Here is an 18505-nt window from a genome sequence, read left to right as displayed (position 1 = left end):
GATACCTTGGTAACCAAGTGCTCTGTGCCCATTTCAAACTGCTGGTCACACCCATTAGAAGATTGTAAAATCCATTTGGTGAGTCAACCAGTATTTTTTAATGGAATCAAATTTAATGGAATGTAATAGAACAAAAGAGAGCAGACTAGAAAATCTCAGAATATAAAGCTCTCAGGAGAGTATTTTTTTTTTTGGAAGACTTGGTTTCAATTATTCGTATGTGTACATGTATGTGTGTATCTCCCTGTGTGTATGTTGGGTCACACTTTCATGACTTTCAGGCATAATAATTTGAAAGCTATTGGTAAGATGACATAGTCAAGAGATAGAAAAACTAAATGATTTTCCAAACCATATGTCCTATTTTCAAGTCAGTGTTTATGATTGTTCTTGCCTCCTACCCACCTCTACCAACCCATATCAGAGCATTATGGAGATATCTCTCCAAGATTGGGTGACCATATAATTTATCATTCAAACCAAGATACTTCTGAGACTAAAAGGGAATGCTGTTCACTATTACATCAAGACAACAACATAACATAACTGGGTGCTGGTTTTTGGCCAACCAGAATACATGGTACTTTTTTTTTCAAGGCTGCCCCTGGCCTCCCTGCAGTCCTTATCTCTTTAATTCAGAGCAAATAAAACATTATTTATTTAGCACTTCTGAATTGTGGGTCTTCCCCTTAAGAGCTGTGATCTAGCATAGCAGGAAAAAGCACTTACTTATGAGTCACTGAGTTTAGCTCTGGTTCTGCCATTGACTAGCCAGATGACCTTGGACTAGTCACTCACCTCTCTGACTCTATCATCTCATCTATCAAATGGAAGTAAATATATCTTCCTCAGAGACTTGTGTGTGTCTTCAAATTAGGTAATATACACAAAAACGTATTTAACTGTTGTGTGTTACGCAAATGTAAGTTGATATTATTTTTGTGATGGTTATTAAGGAGGCCATGGATGAAGGTTCCCAAAGGTAGGGAGCCCTTCAGGGTATGGCCTGTCTCACGTCAAGGATTGTCCTGCCCTGTGTAGCATCCACTGTAGCTGCAGTGCTTAGCAGATCACCTGCCTGGCACATAGAGCAAGCATCTCAGTGAAGCTTTGCTGAATCATTAAGTAACAGCCCCCTGCTTTCTAGTACAATATTGTATCCCTTTTAATCAATCATGTTGTTTTAAAAGATAACCAGTCCATTTTCAAGGTGAATCTATTCCCTAAAACCTCTCCAAAGAAAAATGCCTAAGTACTGCACTGAGAGAGGGAGGGGGTTGTTCGTTTGTTTTTGATGCACTGGAGAGAAACCAACCCTCCAGCCACCCTGATCTTTTTCTTAAATCTCCCAAAGATACCAAGCCTCAAGGACTTGCACACATGCTGCTCTCTCTCTAGAATGTTCTTCCCTGTATTTCATTAGAGAAACCCCTTCTGCATAAAGAGGCTTTTCCTTTCTTCTTCATTCTACTTTAAATTCCCTTGTTATGTTCCCTACTGATAATGCTTCATTTTCCCATCATAAGATTTATCACCATGTTGGTGTGTTTGTGTGTGTCTGTGTATGTGTGTGTTGTTCTTGTTTTATATTTTTTCCTCCCACTAGAATGTGAGTTCCACGTGGGAGGGGCCAGGGGCGGGAGGAAGTGCTGTCTGTTCTGTCTTCTTCATCCTCATACCCTAAGTTCCTGACAACAAAAGGTACCCTTTAAATATTGCATATTTGTTGAGTGATTGAACAAACGAATGGACAAGGACAGAGACTAAAGCAGACCCCTTAGCCTTGTCTGTATAATGGGATGACATGCCTGCCCAGGGAGAGGAGAGCAGTGCCCGGGTACGCGAAGGCACTGGCCAATGTGGGTGTGAGCCGCTATATGATCCTGCCTTGGAGGCACCTCAGTCATCTGGGTTCCAGGTTCACTTATATACAGCGAGGCTCCAACAAAGCAGCCTGGAAAAAAAAATCTCCAAATATTCGATTTTAGTGTACAGGACCTCTTGGCAAAAGTGTTGTATGACTGTCACTGCTGGATGCTTCTTACTTTTCTTCCTGTACTTTTTATTCATCCAACTACCTCACTTTTTTTAATTTTTTATTTTTTTTAATTTAAATTCAAGTTAGTTAACATGTAGTGTAATAATGATTTCAGTAGTAGAATTTAGTGATTCATCATTTACATATAACACCCAGTGCTCATCCCAAGGACCCTCTCTAATGTCCATCACACATTGAGTTCATCTGTCCACCCAACACCCCACCAGCAACCCTCAGTTTGTTCTCTGTATTGAGTCTCTTATGGTTTGTCTCCCTCTGTGTTTTTTTATCTTGTTTTTGTTTCCCTTCCCCTTTGTTCATCTGTTGTGTTTCTTAAATTCCACATATGAGTAAAATCATATGGTATTTCTCTTCTCTGACTGACTTATTTTGCTTAACATAATACACTCTAGTTCCATACACATTGTTGCAAATGGCAAGGTTTCATTCTTTTTGATTGCTGAGTAGTATCCCATTGTATTATACCTCATCTCCTTTATCCATTCATCAGTTGATAAACATTTGGGCTCTTTCCATACTTTGGCTATTGTTGATAGTGCTGCTATAAACATTGGGGTGCATGTGCCCCTTCAAATTAACATTCTTGTATCTTTTGGATAAATACCCAGTAGTGCAATTGCTGGGTTGCAGCATAGTTTAATTTTTTGAGGAACCTCCATACTTTTTTCCAGAGTGACTGCACCAGTTTGCATTCCCACCAGCAGTGCCAAAGTTTTCCCCTTTATCTTCATCCTTGGAAACATCTGTTGTTCCCTGAGTTGTTCATTATAGCCATTCTGACAGGCAAGAGGTAGCATCTCACTGTGATTTTGATTTGTATTTCCTTGATAATGAGCGATTTTGAGCATCTTTTCATGTGTCTGTTGGCCATCTGGATGTCTTCCTTGAAAAAGTGTCTATTCATGTCTTCTGCCTATTTATTCACTGGATTATTTGGTTTTGGGTGTTGAGTTTGATAAGTTCTTTATAGATTTTGGATAGTAACCCTTTATCTGATATGTAATTTGCAAATACCTTCTCCCATTCAGTCAATTGCCTTTTAGTTTTCCTGATTGTTTCCTTCCCTGTGCAGAAGTTTTCTTTTATCCTGATGAGGTCCCAATATTTCATTTTGGCTTTTATTTCCCTTGCCTCTGGAGACATCTCTAGTAAGAAGTTTCTGGAGCCAAGGTTGAAGAGGTTGTTGCCTATTTTTTCCTCTAGGATTTTGATGGTTTCCGGTCTCACATTTAGATCTTTCATTCATTTTGAGCTTATTTTTCTGTATCCAACTCCCTCACTTTTAGCACTATCATGTCTAAACCTTGTTTTTTGTAAACTGCTAGGGTATACAGATCCTAAGTATTACCCAAGCAAATCCAGTGATTGATGAAAAAATAATATAACCAAATAGAGCTTATTTTAGGACCACAGAAAAGGTTCAACAGTAGGAAGTCTATTGCTATAATTTACCACCTTAATAGATTAAAAGAAAAAAACTATGTGAATATTTAAATAAGTGCTGAAAAAGCAATTGATAAAAATTCATCACCTGATTCTGACACTCCTAGTGAGCCAGGAATAATAGATAGATCAACAAAGCATTTCAGGCCACTGGGCAACGTGTCCAATTGAGGAGCTGCTGGGGTCATCTTATCGTATGATAAATCACTAGAGTCCAGGAAAGGTAGAAGTTTTAAGAACACATACGGGTTCTAAATAGATAGCACTGTATCTGTATAGTCTTGGTCTATCGTTGCCGTGGCCTTCATTTGGTTCCTTAAGTCTCTTGTCTTCTGTTGTTATTGTTTGTTGTTGTCTTGCATTAATCTACCACTTTAAAAGAGTGGGAAATATTTATTGTTGTATTTAACGGTTCCTTTTGGATAAGGAAGCTTTTATCTTGTCTTTAGTTACCTTTTAAATGTCATGAAGTGCTTTGTAGATGTTCCTTGAGGTCATGAGAGAACATGTGAGTTTCTCACACTATCAGACAACTTTTAATTATGTGTCGCCTTTATAAATGCAACCATTATGATTTCCGAAGCCTTAGCCTGAAGCTGTTGAAAATCATCTGCTTAATCTTGTCATATTTTGCACATCAGCTTCATTGCATAGCATATTTACCTTGCTATTTAATGTCAATCTCCTGTCCCAACCCTTATAGATGAATGTCACAGTCGCTGAATTGGGTGTCAAAAACACTGTGGCCCTCAGCCTTCTTACAGTCCCCACCTCATACAAATGCTACTGCTTGGAGAAGTAGAATGAACAGTCAGTTCTTTTTTTCTAGTGTCTAATGGCTTTGGGGGAGCGAGCTGCAATCTTTCTTTAGACACCAGTATAATAAAGTTCTCTTTATCAGCCAGTGTTAATATTTGCAAGATGACTAACAATGCAATCAAAGGTGCAATCCTGTGACCAGAGAATTGCAAAAGTAACAATCCTATCTTGACAACCGATGACTCTTGTTTAAGAAACGTCCCATTAATATACCTGCGTGTAGGTGAGGGACAGAACACAGAAAGACAGAAATCCAGACAGAATTAAGGGTGTCACAAAGGAGGCAATCACATCATTCAGAGAACGTGTTCTGCTATATTAATGGCTCTTTTCTCACCTGTCTTCCCAATATGTACATACCAGCACAGGACCCCTATAGCAGCTCCCAGAAGGTATAGTCCAGGCACCCCCCTGCCCCACCTATCTCAGCCTAGTTCCAGACCAGTGTATCCTCTGCAGCTTCTCTGAAATATTGATGAATAATTATTTTTTCCTTTCTATTACACTGTTCTTCCTAATCCCCACACCAGAGCGCCAGATGCTAAATCGGTGGCCCGTACCCTGCTGTGTTGGTGATCAGATGCAATAGGCAACAGGCCGCCCTGGGAAATGGCAGTGGTCCATTCTGCTTAGAGCTGAGACTCAGCTGTTACAGTACCAGGTGGAGTGTAATGTTGGGGCTCAGCATTTCCATTGCCAGTCCCTGAGTAGCCTCTCTGCCCCTATATTTGATTCTATGAAAAAGAGTAGGCATTTAGTGTATCACAGTCTGCCTCCACAAGACAAGTCTAAGACTGGTTGCTTCTGTTTTTGCCAGTTTCCTGTGTGTTTGGAGAGTCGCTTGACTCTGTGGGGTGGAATGTCTGCATTCTCATAAACCGATTGCAAGTTCCAGGATTATGTTAAAGTGGGCTGCTGTCAGAAGGAAACCTTGCCTTGTTAGTCTGAGCAAGGAGCCACGTATAAAAATACCCCAACACACAGCCAATCTCATTAAAGTTAGTTGAAATTTTGGACAAGTCTTAAATATAAATTATAACTTTATTAGCTCATAGAGCTTTCTCCCAAGAAAGGAAATCTAATAAAAATTAGAGAGAACTTATTAAGTAGCTGCCTTGTTGCTATTTGCTATGACTAGGGGGAAAAAGTAATATCACTGCAGGGTTTGCAGCCAATGCACTTTTTTGTTGTGGACTAGAGAGCAATTCAGAGAGCAGATATGAGGTGAAAAGAGTCTGTCTCATTACCATTGCACTGAGAACTCTTTAATTGATACTTTATGTAAGCATTTCCTGCCACAGAGTTAAGAGGATCTTTAACTGTTACTGAGAGGGAAAAATCCGGCTCCAAACCACCATTGAAGGTCACCAGGGCACACTACTTATTTGCAAAACTGCATAATCACCTTCCGGAGAAGGGATTCTAGGGGAGCTCACCAACCCTATAGTGTACAAGACGCAGATCCTGACAATGGTAGGGAAGGAGATGATGGCTTTCAAGGAACTTGTAATTGTCGCTGTGATTATTTATTAATCAAGACTTTTAAATGTTGGCAAGAGAAGCAGAAACCGTATCATTCTGCACACCAACATGGCCCTAAGTGTGCTTTCTCACCACGTGATTTTGCCATCATGAGATATGGGGCTTTTTTTTGGCTTTTGGGTGTAATCTCCAACTTGAACTGATCAAACACAATCTTGAAAGAATGCACTTTGGAATCATAGAGTGTTAGCGCTCAAGGAGCACCATAAGAGTTATCTGGTACAAAAGTCTTTGAAGTGAGATCTCTATTTGGATTTTAGGAGGTCAGTGAACTCCATAGAATTATAACAAAATTGTGTGTGCACCTGCATTTTTCTAGGAAGAAGATTCTTAACTATTATCAAATTCATAATAAAAGTTCCCCTGACCCAAAAGGTTCTAAAAATTCATCTACTCTAGTCCATCTTCTTCAGCCCTGACTTTGTTACCAATGAAGAAAATGACTCTCAGAGATGCAGAGTAATTTTCCTGAGAACGAACAGCTAGTTAATGGTGGACCCAAAAGTTGAAGTCTTTTCTGACTCTAGTTCCAAAACCAAATCTTTCCACTCTCCCAGAGTTGTTTTAGCCAGTTCTGGGGGCCATGATAGGATGTCAAGGAGACTGTAGACAGCAATGATTTGTGCCATGACTGTAACCTGAACTAGAATGCCTTTGAGATCCTTTTCATCACTGAAAGTCTGTGTTTCCACCCACCTTCATAGGGAACAGCATTGACACAGGATGATCCCAAAATTATTTCCATTTTATGATTGGTCTTTCCCACTCCCTATTGATCTCCCTTCCTAATAATGCTTAGTTAGGGCAAAGAATAAAATGAGTTTGAATTCCATGAGTCTTCACCAGCTGGTGGCCGGGTAGAAGGGCATCCCCATCAGGACCAGCTACATAATTTGCAGGGCCTAGGGTTAAATGAAAATACAGAGCCTCACATTAAAAAATTACTAAGGATTTTGAGACAGCAGAGCATTAAACAAAGTGTGAGACCCTTCAAAGCATGGGCCCCTGTAGAACTGCATAGGTCACATATCCTATGAAGATGGCCCTTTAAGATCCCGCTTAAAGCTTTGTGCTAGTGCAGGGCAGAAAGAAGCCAGCCTTCGATTCAAAATTGGCCACAGGTGATTCACAGTGTTAGAGAGTTTTATATTCAAATCATAAGGCTTTTTGGCTTATGTGTGATGTTCACACACACACACACACACACACACACACACATACACACACATATATAAGTAAGTTTGGCTAAAAATTACCATCTTTTCCCTTCACCCAATGCCAAACACCAAAACTAGTTTGCTTTAATTTTTCATCTTAGGACCTATTGTTCTGGCATTGTTTAAGCACACATTTTCATGACCAGTTTTCATAACCAAATGACAAAAGATGGAATGAGTTTTCCAGAGGCATCTAAAGAGTCAGGTAGAGACAGAAATTGGAAAGCAATGGCTGACTACAAGCTAGGGATATTTTAAACTGCCAGAAATGGAGAAAGCAGCTTTGGGGTATGCAGTGTAATGAGCCAGCACTCTCAGGCTTAGAACATTCTAAGAACAGAAAGCATTTTAAACTCAAGAATCAGAAATCTGGGGTTCCAGCAGGTAAGCAAGTTTACCAACTGAGAAAATGGCTGGGATTTGGTATACCTGAGCTGGACACAGAGCGGTGGAGCAGAGGCATCCTCGCTACCACATTTCTCACTTCCCATTTTAGTGGCATTCCAGGGTTCCAAGTTTAATGCACAACATCTGTGCTTCATAAGCGTTGAAGCCAAATGTTGGGTGATATCCCATTGGTTAGCTCTATGCAGAGACCAAAATGTAATGTGCACAAGGTGGAATTTACACTTGCAGCACTCAAAGCAAACTCGGAGTCCTTGGCAAACTAAAGTCCAGTTAGCACAAAAGAAAATATAAATTGGGCAAATCAATTTTATTAGTCTCATGTGTAGTCAGTTGCAGACCTGACCCAGTTCTCCAAAACCACACTCCTAAGTGCACTGTGCACTCTGGAGAGATAAGAGAGCAGCCCTCCCCACACCTCTCCTAGAAAGGTAAAGAAAGAAATTCTATCAGCAGATCTTAAGCCTTCAGAGGGCTTATTTCCTCAGTTTTACAACACGGCCTCCAACCCCAAAGCCCAAAGCTGAATGTCCGTAAACATAGAGTACACACCTAATGAGAGCATGCACTCACTCACTCATCCGTGTACGTATCCGGTATGTGCTGACTGATCACTCTTGGACAACCTGTGCTATGCTCGATGCTCTGCTGTACTGTGCTAAGTGCGAGACATTTGCGGATTCCAAACCCAATCAGAATTCAATAGTAAATGCAATGTCCACAGAATTATCGACCAGTGTAAAAATGAAGCAAATATTGTTACATTTTCTAACGTGTTATTAACTCTTTGTTTGCAGTATCTGTGGGATACGAATATGAAACATGCCCTGACTTTATTCTCTGGGAGAAAAGGACAGTCATCTTACAAGGTTTTGAGATGGACGCTTCTAACTTAGGAGGCTGGTCATTGAATAAGCATCATATTTTGAATCCTCAAAGTGGTAAGCAGTTTTTTTTTCAAAGGATATACAATTTCGGGGGCCTGGGTGACTCAGTTGGTTGGTTAAGTGGCCAACCTCGGCTCAGGTGATAATCTCACAGTTCATGGGTTCAAGCCCCACATTAGGCTCTGTGCTGACAGCTCAGAGCCTGGAGCCTACTTTGGATTCTGTATCTCCTTCTCTCTCTGTGTCTCCCCCACTCCTGCTCTGTCTTTCTCTCTCTCTCTCTCTCTCTCTCTCTCTCAAAAGTAAATAAACATTTAAAAACTTTTAAGGATATACAATTTTGAAATCATACTCTTATTTTTAATTGTTACAAATATGGGAAAGACGTAAATGTCCAATAATAGAATGGTTTAATAGATGTTTACAGTCATGCAATGGAGCTTTTTAAAATTGTGGTGAAAGATGCATAATGAGGTTTACCTTTTGACCATTTGTAAGTTTGCAATTCAGTGACAGTAAGTACATTCACAATGTTGTGCAACCATCACCATTGTCCATTTCCAGAACGTTTCCATCATCCCAAAGAGAAAATCTATACCCATTAAATAGCAGCTCCCTATTTCTCCTCCCTGAGCCCCTATTATGCTTTTTGTCTCTATGAATTTGCCTAGTTTAGGTATCTCATGCAAAGGGAAAGATGTAAATGTTTTTAAGACTTTTCATACACACTGCCAGGTTTCACTCAAGAATAATTGTCATTTCATGTTCAAGGGTGCCTGTTTCTATGCACTTAAGAAGCTTTTAAAACATTTATTAATACTGTCTTCTTAATGCTCTATATGCACACACACATAATGCTATGTATATGTATTACACGTACATAACACATATTTGATGCAGAAACCTTGGAAAAGTACAAGAAAAAAATTAAGTGTAAAATTAAGGTGGTGTAAGTCCACCACCGAGAGATGGCCATGTTAGTGTATTTCTTTTCAAATACAATAGTCTGCTTTCAAATTAGCGCTAGTACAGTGGGTGAGACCTCTTCATCGCAAATTCTGTGAAACTGGGTTTTAAGAATCATCTATAATTATTGCTGTATCCCAAGTAATTAACCAGCGTATCCGACACTGTAACCAACTTTTAAAAAGTAGAATAAGAATTGCTGTGTTTTATGTAATCTATGACTTCATCAATTACACCATTATTTTATGAAAAGTGCTGCCAATTAAACTATGACATCCATCGATTGCAAGATACATACTTATTTCAGAGATGTTAAAAATGTGAAGCAAAATATTTACTTTAGGATTAATGAATCATCCACGTGATACAGTTTTCAAAGGGCTTTGGTGCACTCTGTCCCACTTTAAGTACAACAACCCTGCAGTGTCGCATTAATCCCATTTAAAAGATCAAGAATCTGAGGCGCACGTAGTCACGTGACTTTCTCCGTTAGTAAACGCTAGAGCTGTGTGCTCTTTTCTCAGCACCACAGTCGTGTATCCGCATAAATGTCAGCAGATCCAGTAAGAAGCTAGGAATTGAGTCAAAGGACAGTGGTGGGTAAGAGGAGAAGAAGTAGGAAGAAGACAGGAGAAGAAGTGAAAGAATCTGGGGCAAGGGGGCAGTCCATCTTTGCTTCTTTGAACTACTCTTCCTGCTCTCACTTTCTCCTAGTGTGTAATTTAAATGTTAACTATATCAGGAGGAGGCACCACAGGTGGCCCTTGAGCCCATGCGTCTTTCAGACAAACTGATCTCCCTTACCCTGGTTAGAAATGCGTCATCTAAGTTCCTTCACCTCGTTTTGCTTCCTACTGGGAGGTGGGTCATTGGTGCGCCCGTCCAGCTTTCATTTGAACATCTGCTGAGAAGGTTTCACTGTGAAATCGCATTTCTTTTCACCCAAAAAGGCAGATTTTGAGCAACCTTCAGTGGAACATGTACTTTGGGTTATTTCTTCAGAAGTGGGGATGTGAATGTCTTGAGACCGTTTACACTTTTCCATCCAGCAATCCTTCTATGCATCTTTCCTCCATGAAACAGCTGGCTAAGGTCGGGTTATCTTGTAAGGCCATGAACTGACAGAGGCTAAGAGATCCGTTTAAAATCGCACCTGTGATCATACTTTGTTTGCACCGTAGTTGGGTCAGTCAAGCCAACCAGCCTCATTGGCTGGGAAATTTTGATTGGCAAAACTAAGCAAGTTTGCTTCAACTGTGGAATGACACCACCTACCTTGGTCCCAGTGTGGGACGCTGAGGTAAATGAGTCCATTGCTGTGTGCCATCCTTATACCTCCTCCCTCTCTTTCAAGGAATATTCTAAATTCCATTTCAAATTGTTTGTTTTTTTAAGAGCGAAGATTCAGGCACAGATATAAAATGTCAACTTTTTTCTGTTGTCAAAAGGAGAATCACAGTTTTAAAAGTACAAAAATGAAAGGGCAGATGCCACTTATTAAATTATGAGGCTTTTTGTTTTGATTTGAAAGAGTTTGACATTTTAAGGAGCCGTTTCTTTTCCACTCACTTTTATTGGCTTGTATGGATTGTCTCTTTCAAATGCCTGTCATTGACATTAAGCACAAAGTGGGAAATGACCTCGATTGAACCAGTCCCCCGCTGTGTGCTCCTAGTCCTGTGTCCTCTTACCATTTGCTTCACACAGGCTTAAAAATTCAGAGCAGAGGGGAGCCATTGAGAAAGTTGGCTCTGGAGGCCCCCGATTTCCACAGATGTATTCTCTCCACCCCTGCTTCACCAGTAATCAGGTTCTCTATAACAGGTACCAAGTTGTTTCTGAGACTCTTTATAACACCTTTATTGAAGTACAATTGATATGCCGTATGACTCACCCACCTTAAATGTACACTTCAGTGATGTTTAGTAAATTATGGAGTTGTGCACCCGGCACCACAACAGTTTGGGAATATTGTTGTCACCCTCAAAGGATCCCCTGTGCGCACCCCAGCCCTACTAAATCTGCTTTTGGTCTCTTTCTGAGAATTTCGTTCTGAGACAGAAACGTTACGTTAGATAGGTTTTTTTCAAAGAACATTTGTTCATTGTATCATCTCATTTGTAGGCACATTGTATTTCTACCCAAGAACTTGTCACACTTGCCAGGAAACAGATCTGAAGCCAGCTCTGCCACTGCCTTTCAGCCTGACCTTGGACACGAACACCTCTCATGGGATGTTTTCGAAGTCAAAATCCCACCTACAAAGGCAGTTTTTAGAAGCAGGAATGATAAGTGTGAAGGAGCAGCTTTGAGAAGACCAATTTAGAAAGCAATGCTCTTTCCCCCTCAGGTCAGACAGTCTTTTCTGACTGATTAAGGCGAGAGCGACCATCTTTCCAAATTCCCCCATTCCACTTCTTTCTGGGAAAAGCCTAACTCTTGAGGCACCCTGCTTTTTTTGATCTGAGACAGATGGCAGATTAGAAACAAGAATCTATCTTCCCCCAATTTCTTCTCACTGGTTAAAAAGACACCTGTAATTAGATTGGATGCCTGCTGCCATTCAATTCTTCGGTTTTTCTTTGCTTCCAAAATCATTATGCAGACGGTACTTCTAGAAGGCAGTATTATCAGACCATTTGTCATTTTAGTTGCAGCAATTATATTTACCTGACAATTAACCATTGGTTGTGGAGAATTGTTTCCAAATATTATGCCTGATATATATAGATGGTTTCTACATTCACCAATATTTAAAAAAAAACGCCAGGAACTTGTGTTTTTCAATATTATTCCTTTAAAATACACCTTCCTAGTGATTACAGAGAGTACATAGTCTTACGTTTTAAAAGAAATCAGCCCTTTAAAATTATGAGAAATAGGGGCACCTGGATGGCTCAGTCAGCTAAGCGTCCGGCTTCAGCTCAGGTCATAATCTCACGGTTCGTGGGTTCGAGCCCTGCGTCGGGCTCTGTGCTGACAGCTAGCTCAGAGCCTGGAGCCTGCTTCCGGTTCTGTGTCTCCCTCTCTCTCTGCCCCTCCCCTGCTCATGCTGTTTCTCTCTCTCTCAAAAAACTAAATAAAACATTAAAATTTTTTTTAATAAAATTATGAGAAATAAAAATGTGTGCATGAGTCATCTATTACAGAGGTAAGCTATTTGTTCTAGTATATCTTTCTATCAAACACGTCCCTTTGTGTGTCCTCCCAGTTGAATGTTAAAAATTATTAGAACAAACAATCCAGGGTACTAATTGGATATTCTCATCTGTCTGAAATGGATAAAGAATTGCTTTTAACGTAGCCTCCAAAGTAGACCAGTAGTTTGTTGACAAATGGTTTTACTGGGAGGGGAAGTAAATTTCCATTGATCACACTGGCGCATCTCCCAGTTTGTGTTTATAACCTCCCAGTCAGGTCCTAAGAGAAATATGTATTGTGTCCCTCGTTGTTCAGAAGTCTGAAAAATGGTTTCTTCTTTGAAATCAGCATAAAGCACCACCCACTGGCTTCCAAGGGGAAATTTTATTTCAAACTTATTTATAAGCTTCAAAAGAAGTTCTGAGCAAGGTAGCAGGAGGGTATGAGCAGTGGGTTTGGAAGTATGCTTAGCTTTTTACACAACGGACTTTGGCTTCTTGGTGGAGAAGAGGAAACTTAAGGGAGAACACACGCCTTAGGCCCCATTCAGTGGGGTTTCTTTGTTGACTGTAAACAAGACACCCAACCCTCTGCAGGAAGTTGGCCTTCATATAAATAATGCGTGTTTTCCTAGGAGCATTTGACTCTGTTTTCAAAATGAGCATGTGTGGCAGAATAAACTGGAAGGAAGTCAGCAGTAATTGATCAAGATTTCCAGGAACATAAACAAAATATTTTCAAAGCAACCTTTTGCAGAAGAATTGGTGTTAAATCATTGTTGCTAGATGGTATGCCCTGGTTCTATGTAATGGAAGGTTAAACAGATTCTTGAAACAACAAAAACACCCTTCAAAATGATCTATTTTTCCAGGGCAATACAAAAGGGGCTTGCCCATTTTTGTTTTGATTGCTTCAGCTTTAAACAGGAATGGTAATTTCAGTACACGGGCACTTCAGTACCTTGCATGAATGCAAGACATCAATTGTTGAGATGTAATCAGAAAGTACATTGCCTTATGTTTTATTTCCTTTAATCATTCTTCTTCTTTGATGGAGTGCTGGGCTTTCTAATAGAAAAGGGGAGTTTTAGAATTGTAGGCTTAGAAGAATGGTTTAGAATAGCCATCTTTAGTTTTTAAATTGCCAGGAGCCTGGTAATAACATGTCATTTTGAAGGTAATTGTTAACTATACTGTTATACTGATACAAAAAAAATGGAGATCTACCTGTGAAAATAGATGTTAATAGCAAATCTGGTATTTCCAAGCCAATAATTGGACATATTTTTGAATGATATACCTTATAATGCATTGCTGAAATACAGACATGCTAAACAGTTGGTTTCCTCATTTGTTAGAGAACATATCATAGTCTCATTGGTAGGATATTCAGGTAGTGATCGTCAGGAGGTTTCTTTTCAATGATGTTGTGTGACTGTCATCCCAGTTCTCATTCACTTCCTTCTAACTCATTTAAATTGTAATGTTGATCACACTGCAATTAAGTGTTTTTTGGGAAATGAAATTCAGTCCAATTAATCTTACTTAATTAACTATTATAAATCTTAAGAATTTTTTTACTGCCCAATAAAGTTATTAATACAATTAATAAGAAAATAGTGATCTTCGAGATATCTCACAGTTCTGCAATGAAAGACCAATTTGCTGTGGCATAAACTCATAGCTGCTCCTGCAGATCACATGCTGAAAAAAAATAGCCAGAAATCACCTTGAGAGGGAGAGTCAAAATACCTAGACTTGAAATCTGATGACTGTATGATGTATGGGATTTGTTTCCTGGAAGACCCCTTCCAAGTACATGTTTTGGTATTGTGCATGTGTTACTCTCTTATTTATTTTTGCCAGCAATCTTCCTATTTCTGAGCGATCAGTGGCCTCTACTGTAGGACTGTGGGACCAAAAGTGGGAAGAAAACTGAGGAAGACATTTCAGGAATTGTTTAGGGAGAGTAACAGGCAATTCAAGGAGATAGATGGCAGGGGTCATGGGAGAAAAAATAAGACTATACAGGATTACTGCTTTCATTCATTTGCTGTCAGGTACTTCAGTCTGACATGTTGGCATGCCTTCTCACAACATGGATCTTTTACCTGCCCAGGCTCATTCTGGGCAGACTTGAGCACAGCAGTACTTGTTCCTTGGATTTTCTGCCCAGGCTCAGCAAGTTTGTAAAATCATTGGGAATTGGACAAGGAGACTACAAGAGACTCAAAACCTATTTTCAACATTTGCTGAGCTCTTCTAATGACTTGGCCACAGGGATTGGCACTCAAATGCAGAAAAGAGTAGGACAGAGGGTTTGCCTTCATAGAGCCTAAGGTCTAATGGGAAAGATAAAGAAGTGATGAAAACTGTATCATACAACTTAGTAAGTGTAACAACGGAACTATGGAAAACAAACCATGGGCACAAAGGAGTAACTAATTCCACCTGGACAGAGCATCAGGGAAGAATCAAACTGAACTTTGAAGGATAGGTAAGAGTTCCCCCAAGCAAACAAGAGGAGGAGAGCTTTCAGGATAGAGGGAATAGCATGTACCAGTGCAGACAGAAATGAAAGTATGTGAAAATAATTCTAAATAGTTCACTATCACTGGACCTCAAGATCCCAAATGAGAAAATGATGAGAGGGGAGACTGAAGAAGTAGGCAAGGGTCAAGTCATGAAGACTTTTGTGTACCTTAATAATAGGGAATGTACCCCTTATCCTGTAGGCGATACAGAGTTGTTGAAAGATCCTAAGCCACATACTGAAATGATCTCAATGGCAGGAGTGGAGGTGATGGTTTGGAGATAGGTATGCGTGGAGACCAGGAGACCAAGAAGTTAAGAAAAACTGAACTAAAGCCTTAGTGGTAGGAATGGAGATGACAAAACTGGTTCAACATATTTTGGAGATGGACTCAATGTGGGTTTTGTAATGAATTATGTTTAGAGAATGAGGAAAATAAGAGGCCTGGTCATGACCACACTTCCAACTTGAGTAAATACATGCATGGTGATACCACTCACAAGATGAGTAGGGAACACGGGAGGAAGAGCAGGCCTTGGTAGGGGGAGCAGAAAATAATGACTTCCATTTTACACTTGTTGAGTTTGAGGTGCCTATGGGGCATCCAAGTGAAGAGATGGAGCAGGAAATTGCATGGCATATGACAACTCTGGATAGGAGAAAGTTTGGGCATATAGAGATACAAGTTTAAAACGTGAGATTGGATGAGATTGCCCAAAGAGAATGCTCAGTATTTTCCAGCATTTTCATAAGTCAGTATCTCTATTTCCTGCACAGATGATAGTGAGATATGGTCCAAAAGAGTGGAAAATTCAAGCCCCTTTCTTATATCTTTGAAGTGCATTCTAGCAGTATGGGTTTTTTTCTATTCACAGAAGTAGATTACCTTCCTGATGGTGTTTTGCTAAGGTTAATATTAAAATTGACAGATAATTCCTTTTCAGGAACCAGTCAGTGGCATAGTGAGGGTAATTTGAAGTCAGACAAGTGTGTGCCAAGCATCAGGAGAAAGTCAGCTAGAGATGAAAAATTAGCCACAGATGAATCATAGAGCCCAAAATGAACAAGACGTCATTAAAAGTTATTCATCAAGTGCATCATTGAGGCATTTAGAATCAGCACTAAAGGGACTGGGCACATTAACCCATATCACAGATAGACAAACTGAGGCAAAGTGTCATGCTCCTGTTTGTTGTGGTTATGCAGTTAAACAAAACCTTGGATGGTGTGCTTCACTCTCAAGGTCTTTTCTGCCAGGCCAAAGCTCCATGGTGCTTTGAACAATGAGAGAGAAATTAAAATGTTGCTGAGAATATTATGAGGTAATTTTTTTATTCTCTTTTTTCTTGGATCTAGGAATCATACATAAAGGGAATGGAGAAAATATGTTCATTTCCCAGCAGCCCCCAGTCATATCAACCATCATGGGGAATGGACACCAGCGGAGTGTAGTCTGCACCAACTGCAATGGCCCAGCTCACAACAACAAACTCTTTGCTCCTGTTGCCTTAGCTTCTGGCCCTGATGGGAGTGTGTATGTTGGCGACTTTAATTTCGTAAGACGAATATTTCCCTCAGGAAACTCCGTTAGTATTTTGGAATTAAGGTAAGTGTCCTCTCATCTCTGTTGGTTTAGCAGATAAGGAAAAAGCAAGAATGTGATAACACAGAGAGAAAGCCATTGCCAGAAAGAACAGAAAATGCAGTCACCCATATTGTAGCCCTGACCTAAGATGCAGGAATAGGGACAAAGGACATAGGTCAACCGGCCCGCTCCTCCTACTTAAATGACTTTTGAGCACTGCTTTGGAGAACCAGGAAGTGTTGACATCTCTATGTGTGTGGCCTTTCCCGTGGGCACTGCCATCACCACCATGGATCTCAGTACTTCCAAGTGCTCAGGTAAGCCACTCAGCCCCTGCTGGTCACTACGAAGACTGATCAAAAATATCTATTCCATTCTAGCAGGTAGAAGTAATGCCAGATCCAAAAGGGTCAGTTTTCTCAGTTCTCCAGGTGCAATTTTTTGAAGTGGTCACTTCATGAAAAAGAAAATGGAAGTCTGTGTTTATATCCCCTGATAAGGAGGGAAGCACTAGTTTTTTACGCTTAAAAGCTCTATTCCTTTGGGGGAAAAAGATTAAAGCATTCATCGTTAGACTTTGACTCTCTGTTCTAGGAATTTTCTTGAGAGCACAAAGTATTTTGACACCCTTTGAAAGGAATTTATACCTTCTGGTATTCCATGTTCTTAAGTTACAAAGATCAAAACTAAATAGACTATGGCTTAATCAGCTTACTTCTCCCTTTTGGTGGCTACAAGATAAAATATATGCCCTCTGGAGACCTAGAAAAGGAAAGCGTCCCCTCCCATTCCAGAGAGGATAGACCTGTTTCCTCTCTCCTGGGTAAATTGATAGCGCCTTCCCTCCAATTAGTTATGACAGCTTTATGCCTGACACATGCCTTTGGAACTTTAGGCTGAAAGTTTCCCTCTGTTCCAGAACATTTTGTTGCCATCCTATAAACTAGTCCATAAAACAGTTGTTGCCTCAGGCATCCCCTCATTGACCTGCAAGATAGTGACCAAAAATAGTGACCTGGGAGAATAGAGACATTGATGGAGCAACCATCGAGGCCAGTCAAAACATATGAAAAGTCTTGGGTCATTTCCATTTAACACCATATTCACACAAGCATAGCAATTTGAAAGCATGAGGACATTCCTTGAAATTTTCCAGATTCTCATGCTCACTCTGGAATCTACCTTCTTTTTCTCAGTCTGTGTTAGTCCTTCACACCTAGCTGAGGACATCTTCCAGTCCCAAGCCTCCATCCATTTTTCATATTAATTCATTCCAGTTTTAAAACATTTCTTAATTATAATTGCAAGCACTGTCATAGAGAAGAAAGCTGTTAAATCTCTTGGTTGATAAAAAAAGACTGTAAAGTTAAGATTTTTATAAAGGTAAAGCACATCTAGAGAGTCTAGAGAGGTACTAATTCACAGCACCCTGCTCTAATCAAATGTTTATGAACCGTAGGATGTCACACCTCATGGTGACTTACCATTTTCAGCAGTATATCTCTTTGGGCACCTACTTACTGGAAAGTCAATGAGGAAGGCCAAGATGTTCATATGCCTGGATTTAGAAATGATTTATATAACATTCAACATTATTTTCAAAATCTCAGGGATGCTCTCTGTCTACATGATGCCAAACACTGATGGAGCACTGAACAATTCATTCACCATTTGAATGTTTCTAGTCATACAGATATTAGCTGTCAGATAGTAGGTAAAGACAAAGACTTGGTCTTACGGAGCCTATCTACATAGCTAACCCTATAAAGCCTCTATGGCTAGCCCTATGTAGCTAACTCCTCCAAGGAAAAACCATAAGATTAGTATAAAAACAAATACTAATACTAATAATATTACTATTAAGAAAACCCAGCAAAGTTTGGTCCCTTCCTTTGTGATTTAAATGCAA

The 18505-nt window shown here is 39.9% G+C and overlaps 1 protein-coding gene across 3 annotated transcripts in view; it reads left to right on the top strand.

The window, feature by feature from the left end:
• TENM1 (teneurin transmembrane protein 1) overlaps window positions 1–18505 on the top strand; it is a 552583-nt gene that overhangs the window by 422998 nt on the left and 111080 nt on the right. For all 3 annotated transcript variants that reach the window (XM_029930000.1, XM_029929999.1, XM_029929998.1), the window contains exons 19-20: window positions 8283–8426; window positions 16368–16617. In XM_029930000.1, the coding sequence (XP_029785860.1) occupies window positions 8283–8426; window positions 16368–16617 (394 nt within the window). The remainder of the gene's footprint in view (window positions 1–8282; window positions 8427–16367; window positions 16618–18505) is intronic.

This window comes from Suricata suricatta, chromosome X (genome assembly GCF_006229205.1).
Source record: "Suricata suricatta isolate VVHF042 chromosome X, meerkat_22Aug2017_6uvM2_HiC, whole genome shotgun sequence".
NCBI lineage: Eukaryota > Metazoa > Chordata > Mammalia > Carnivora > Herpestidae > Suricata > Suricata suricatta.
The sequence above is the reverse complement of the archived record's forward strand: the minus strand, read 5'-3'. Positions and strand labels throughout refer to the sequence as shown.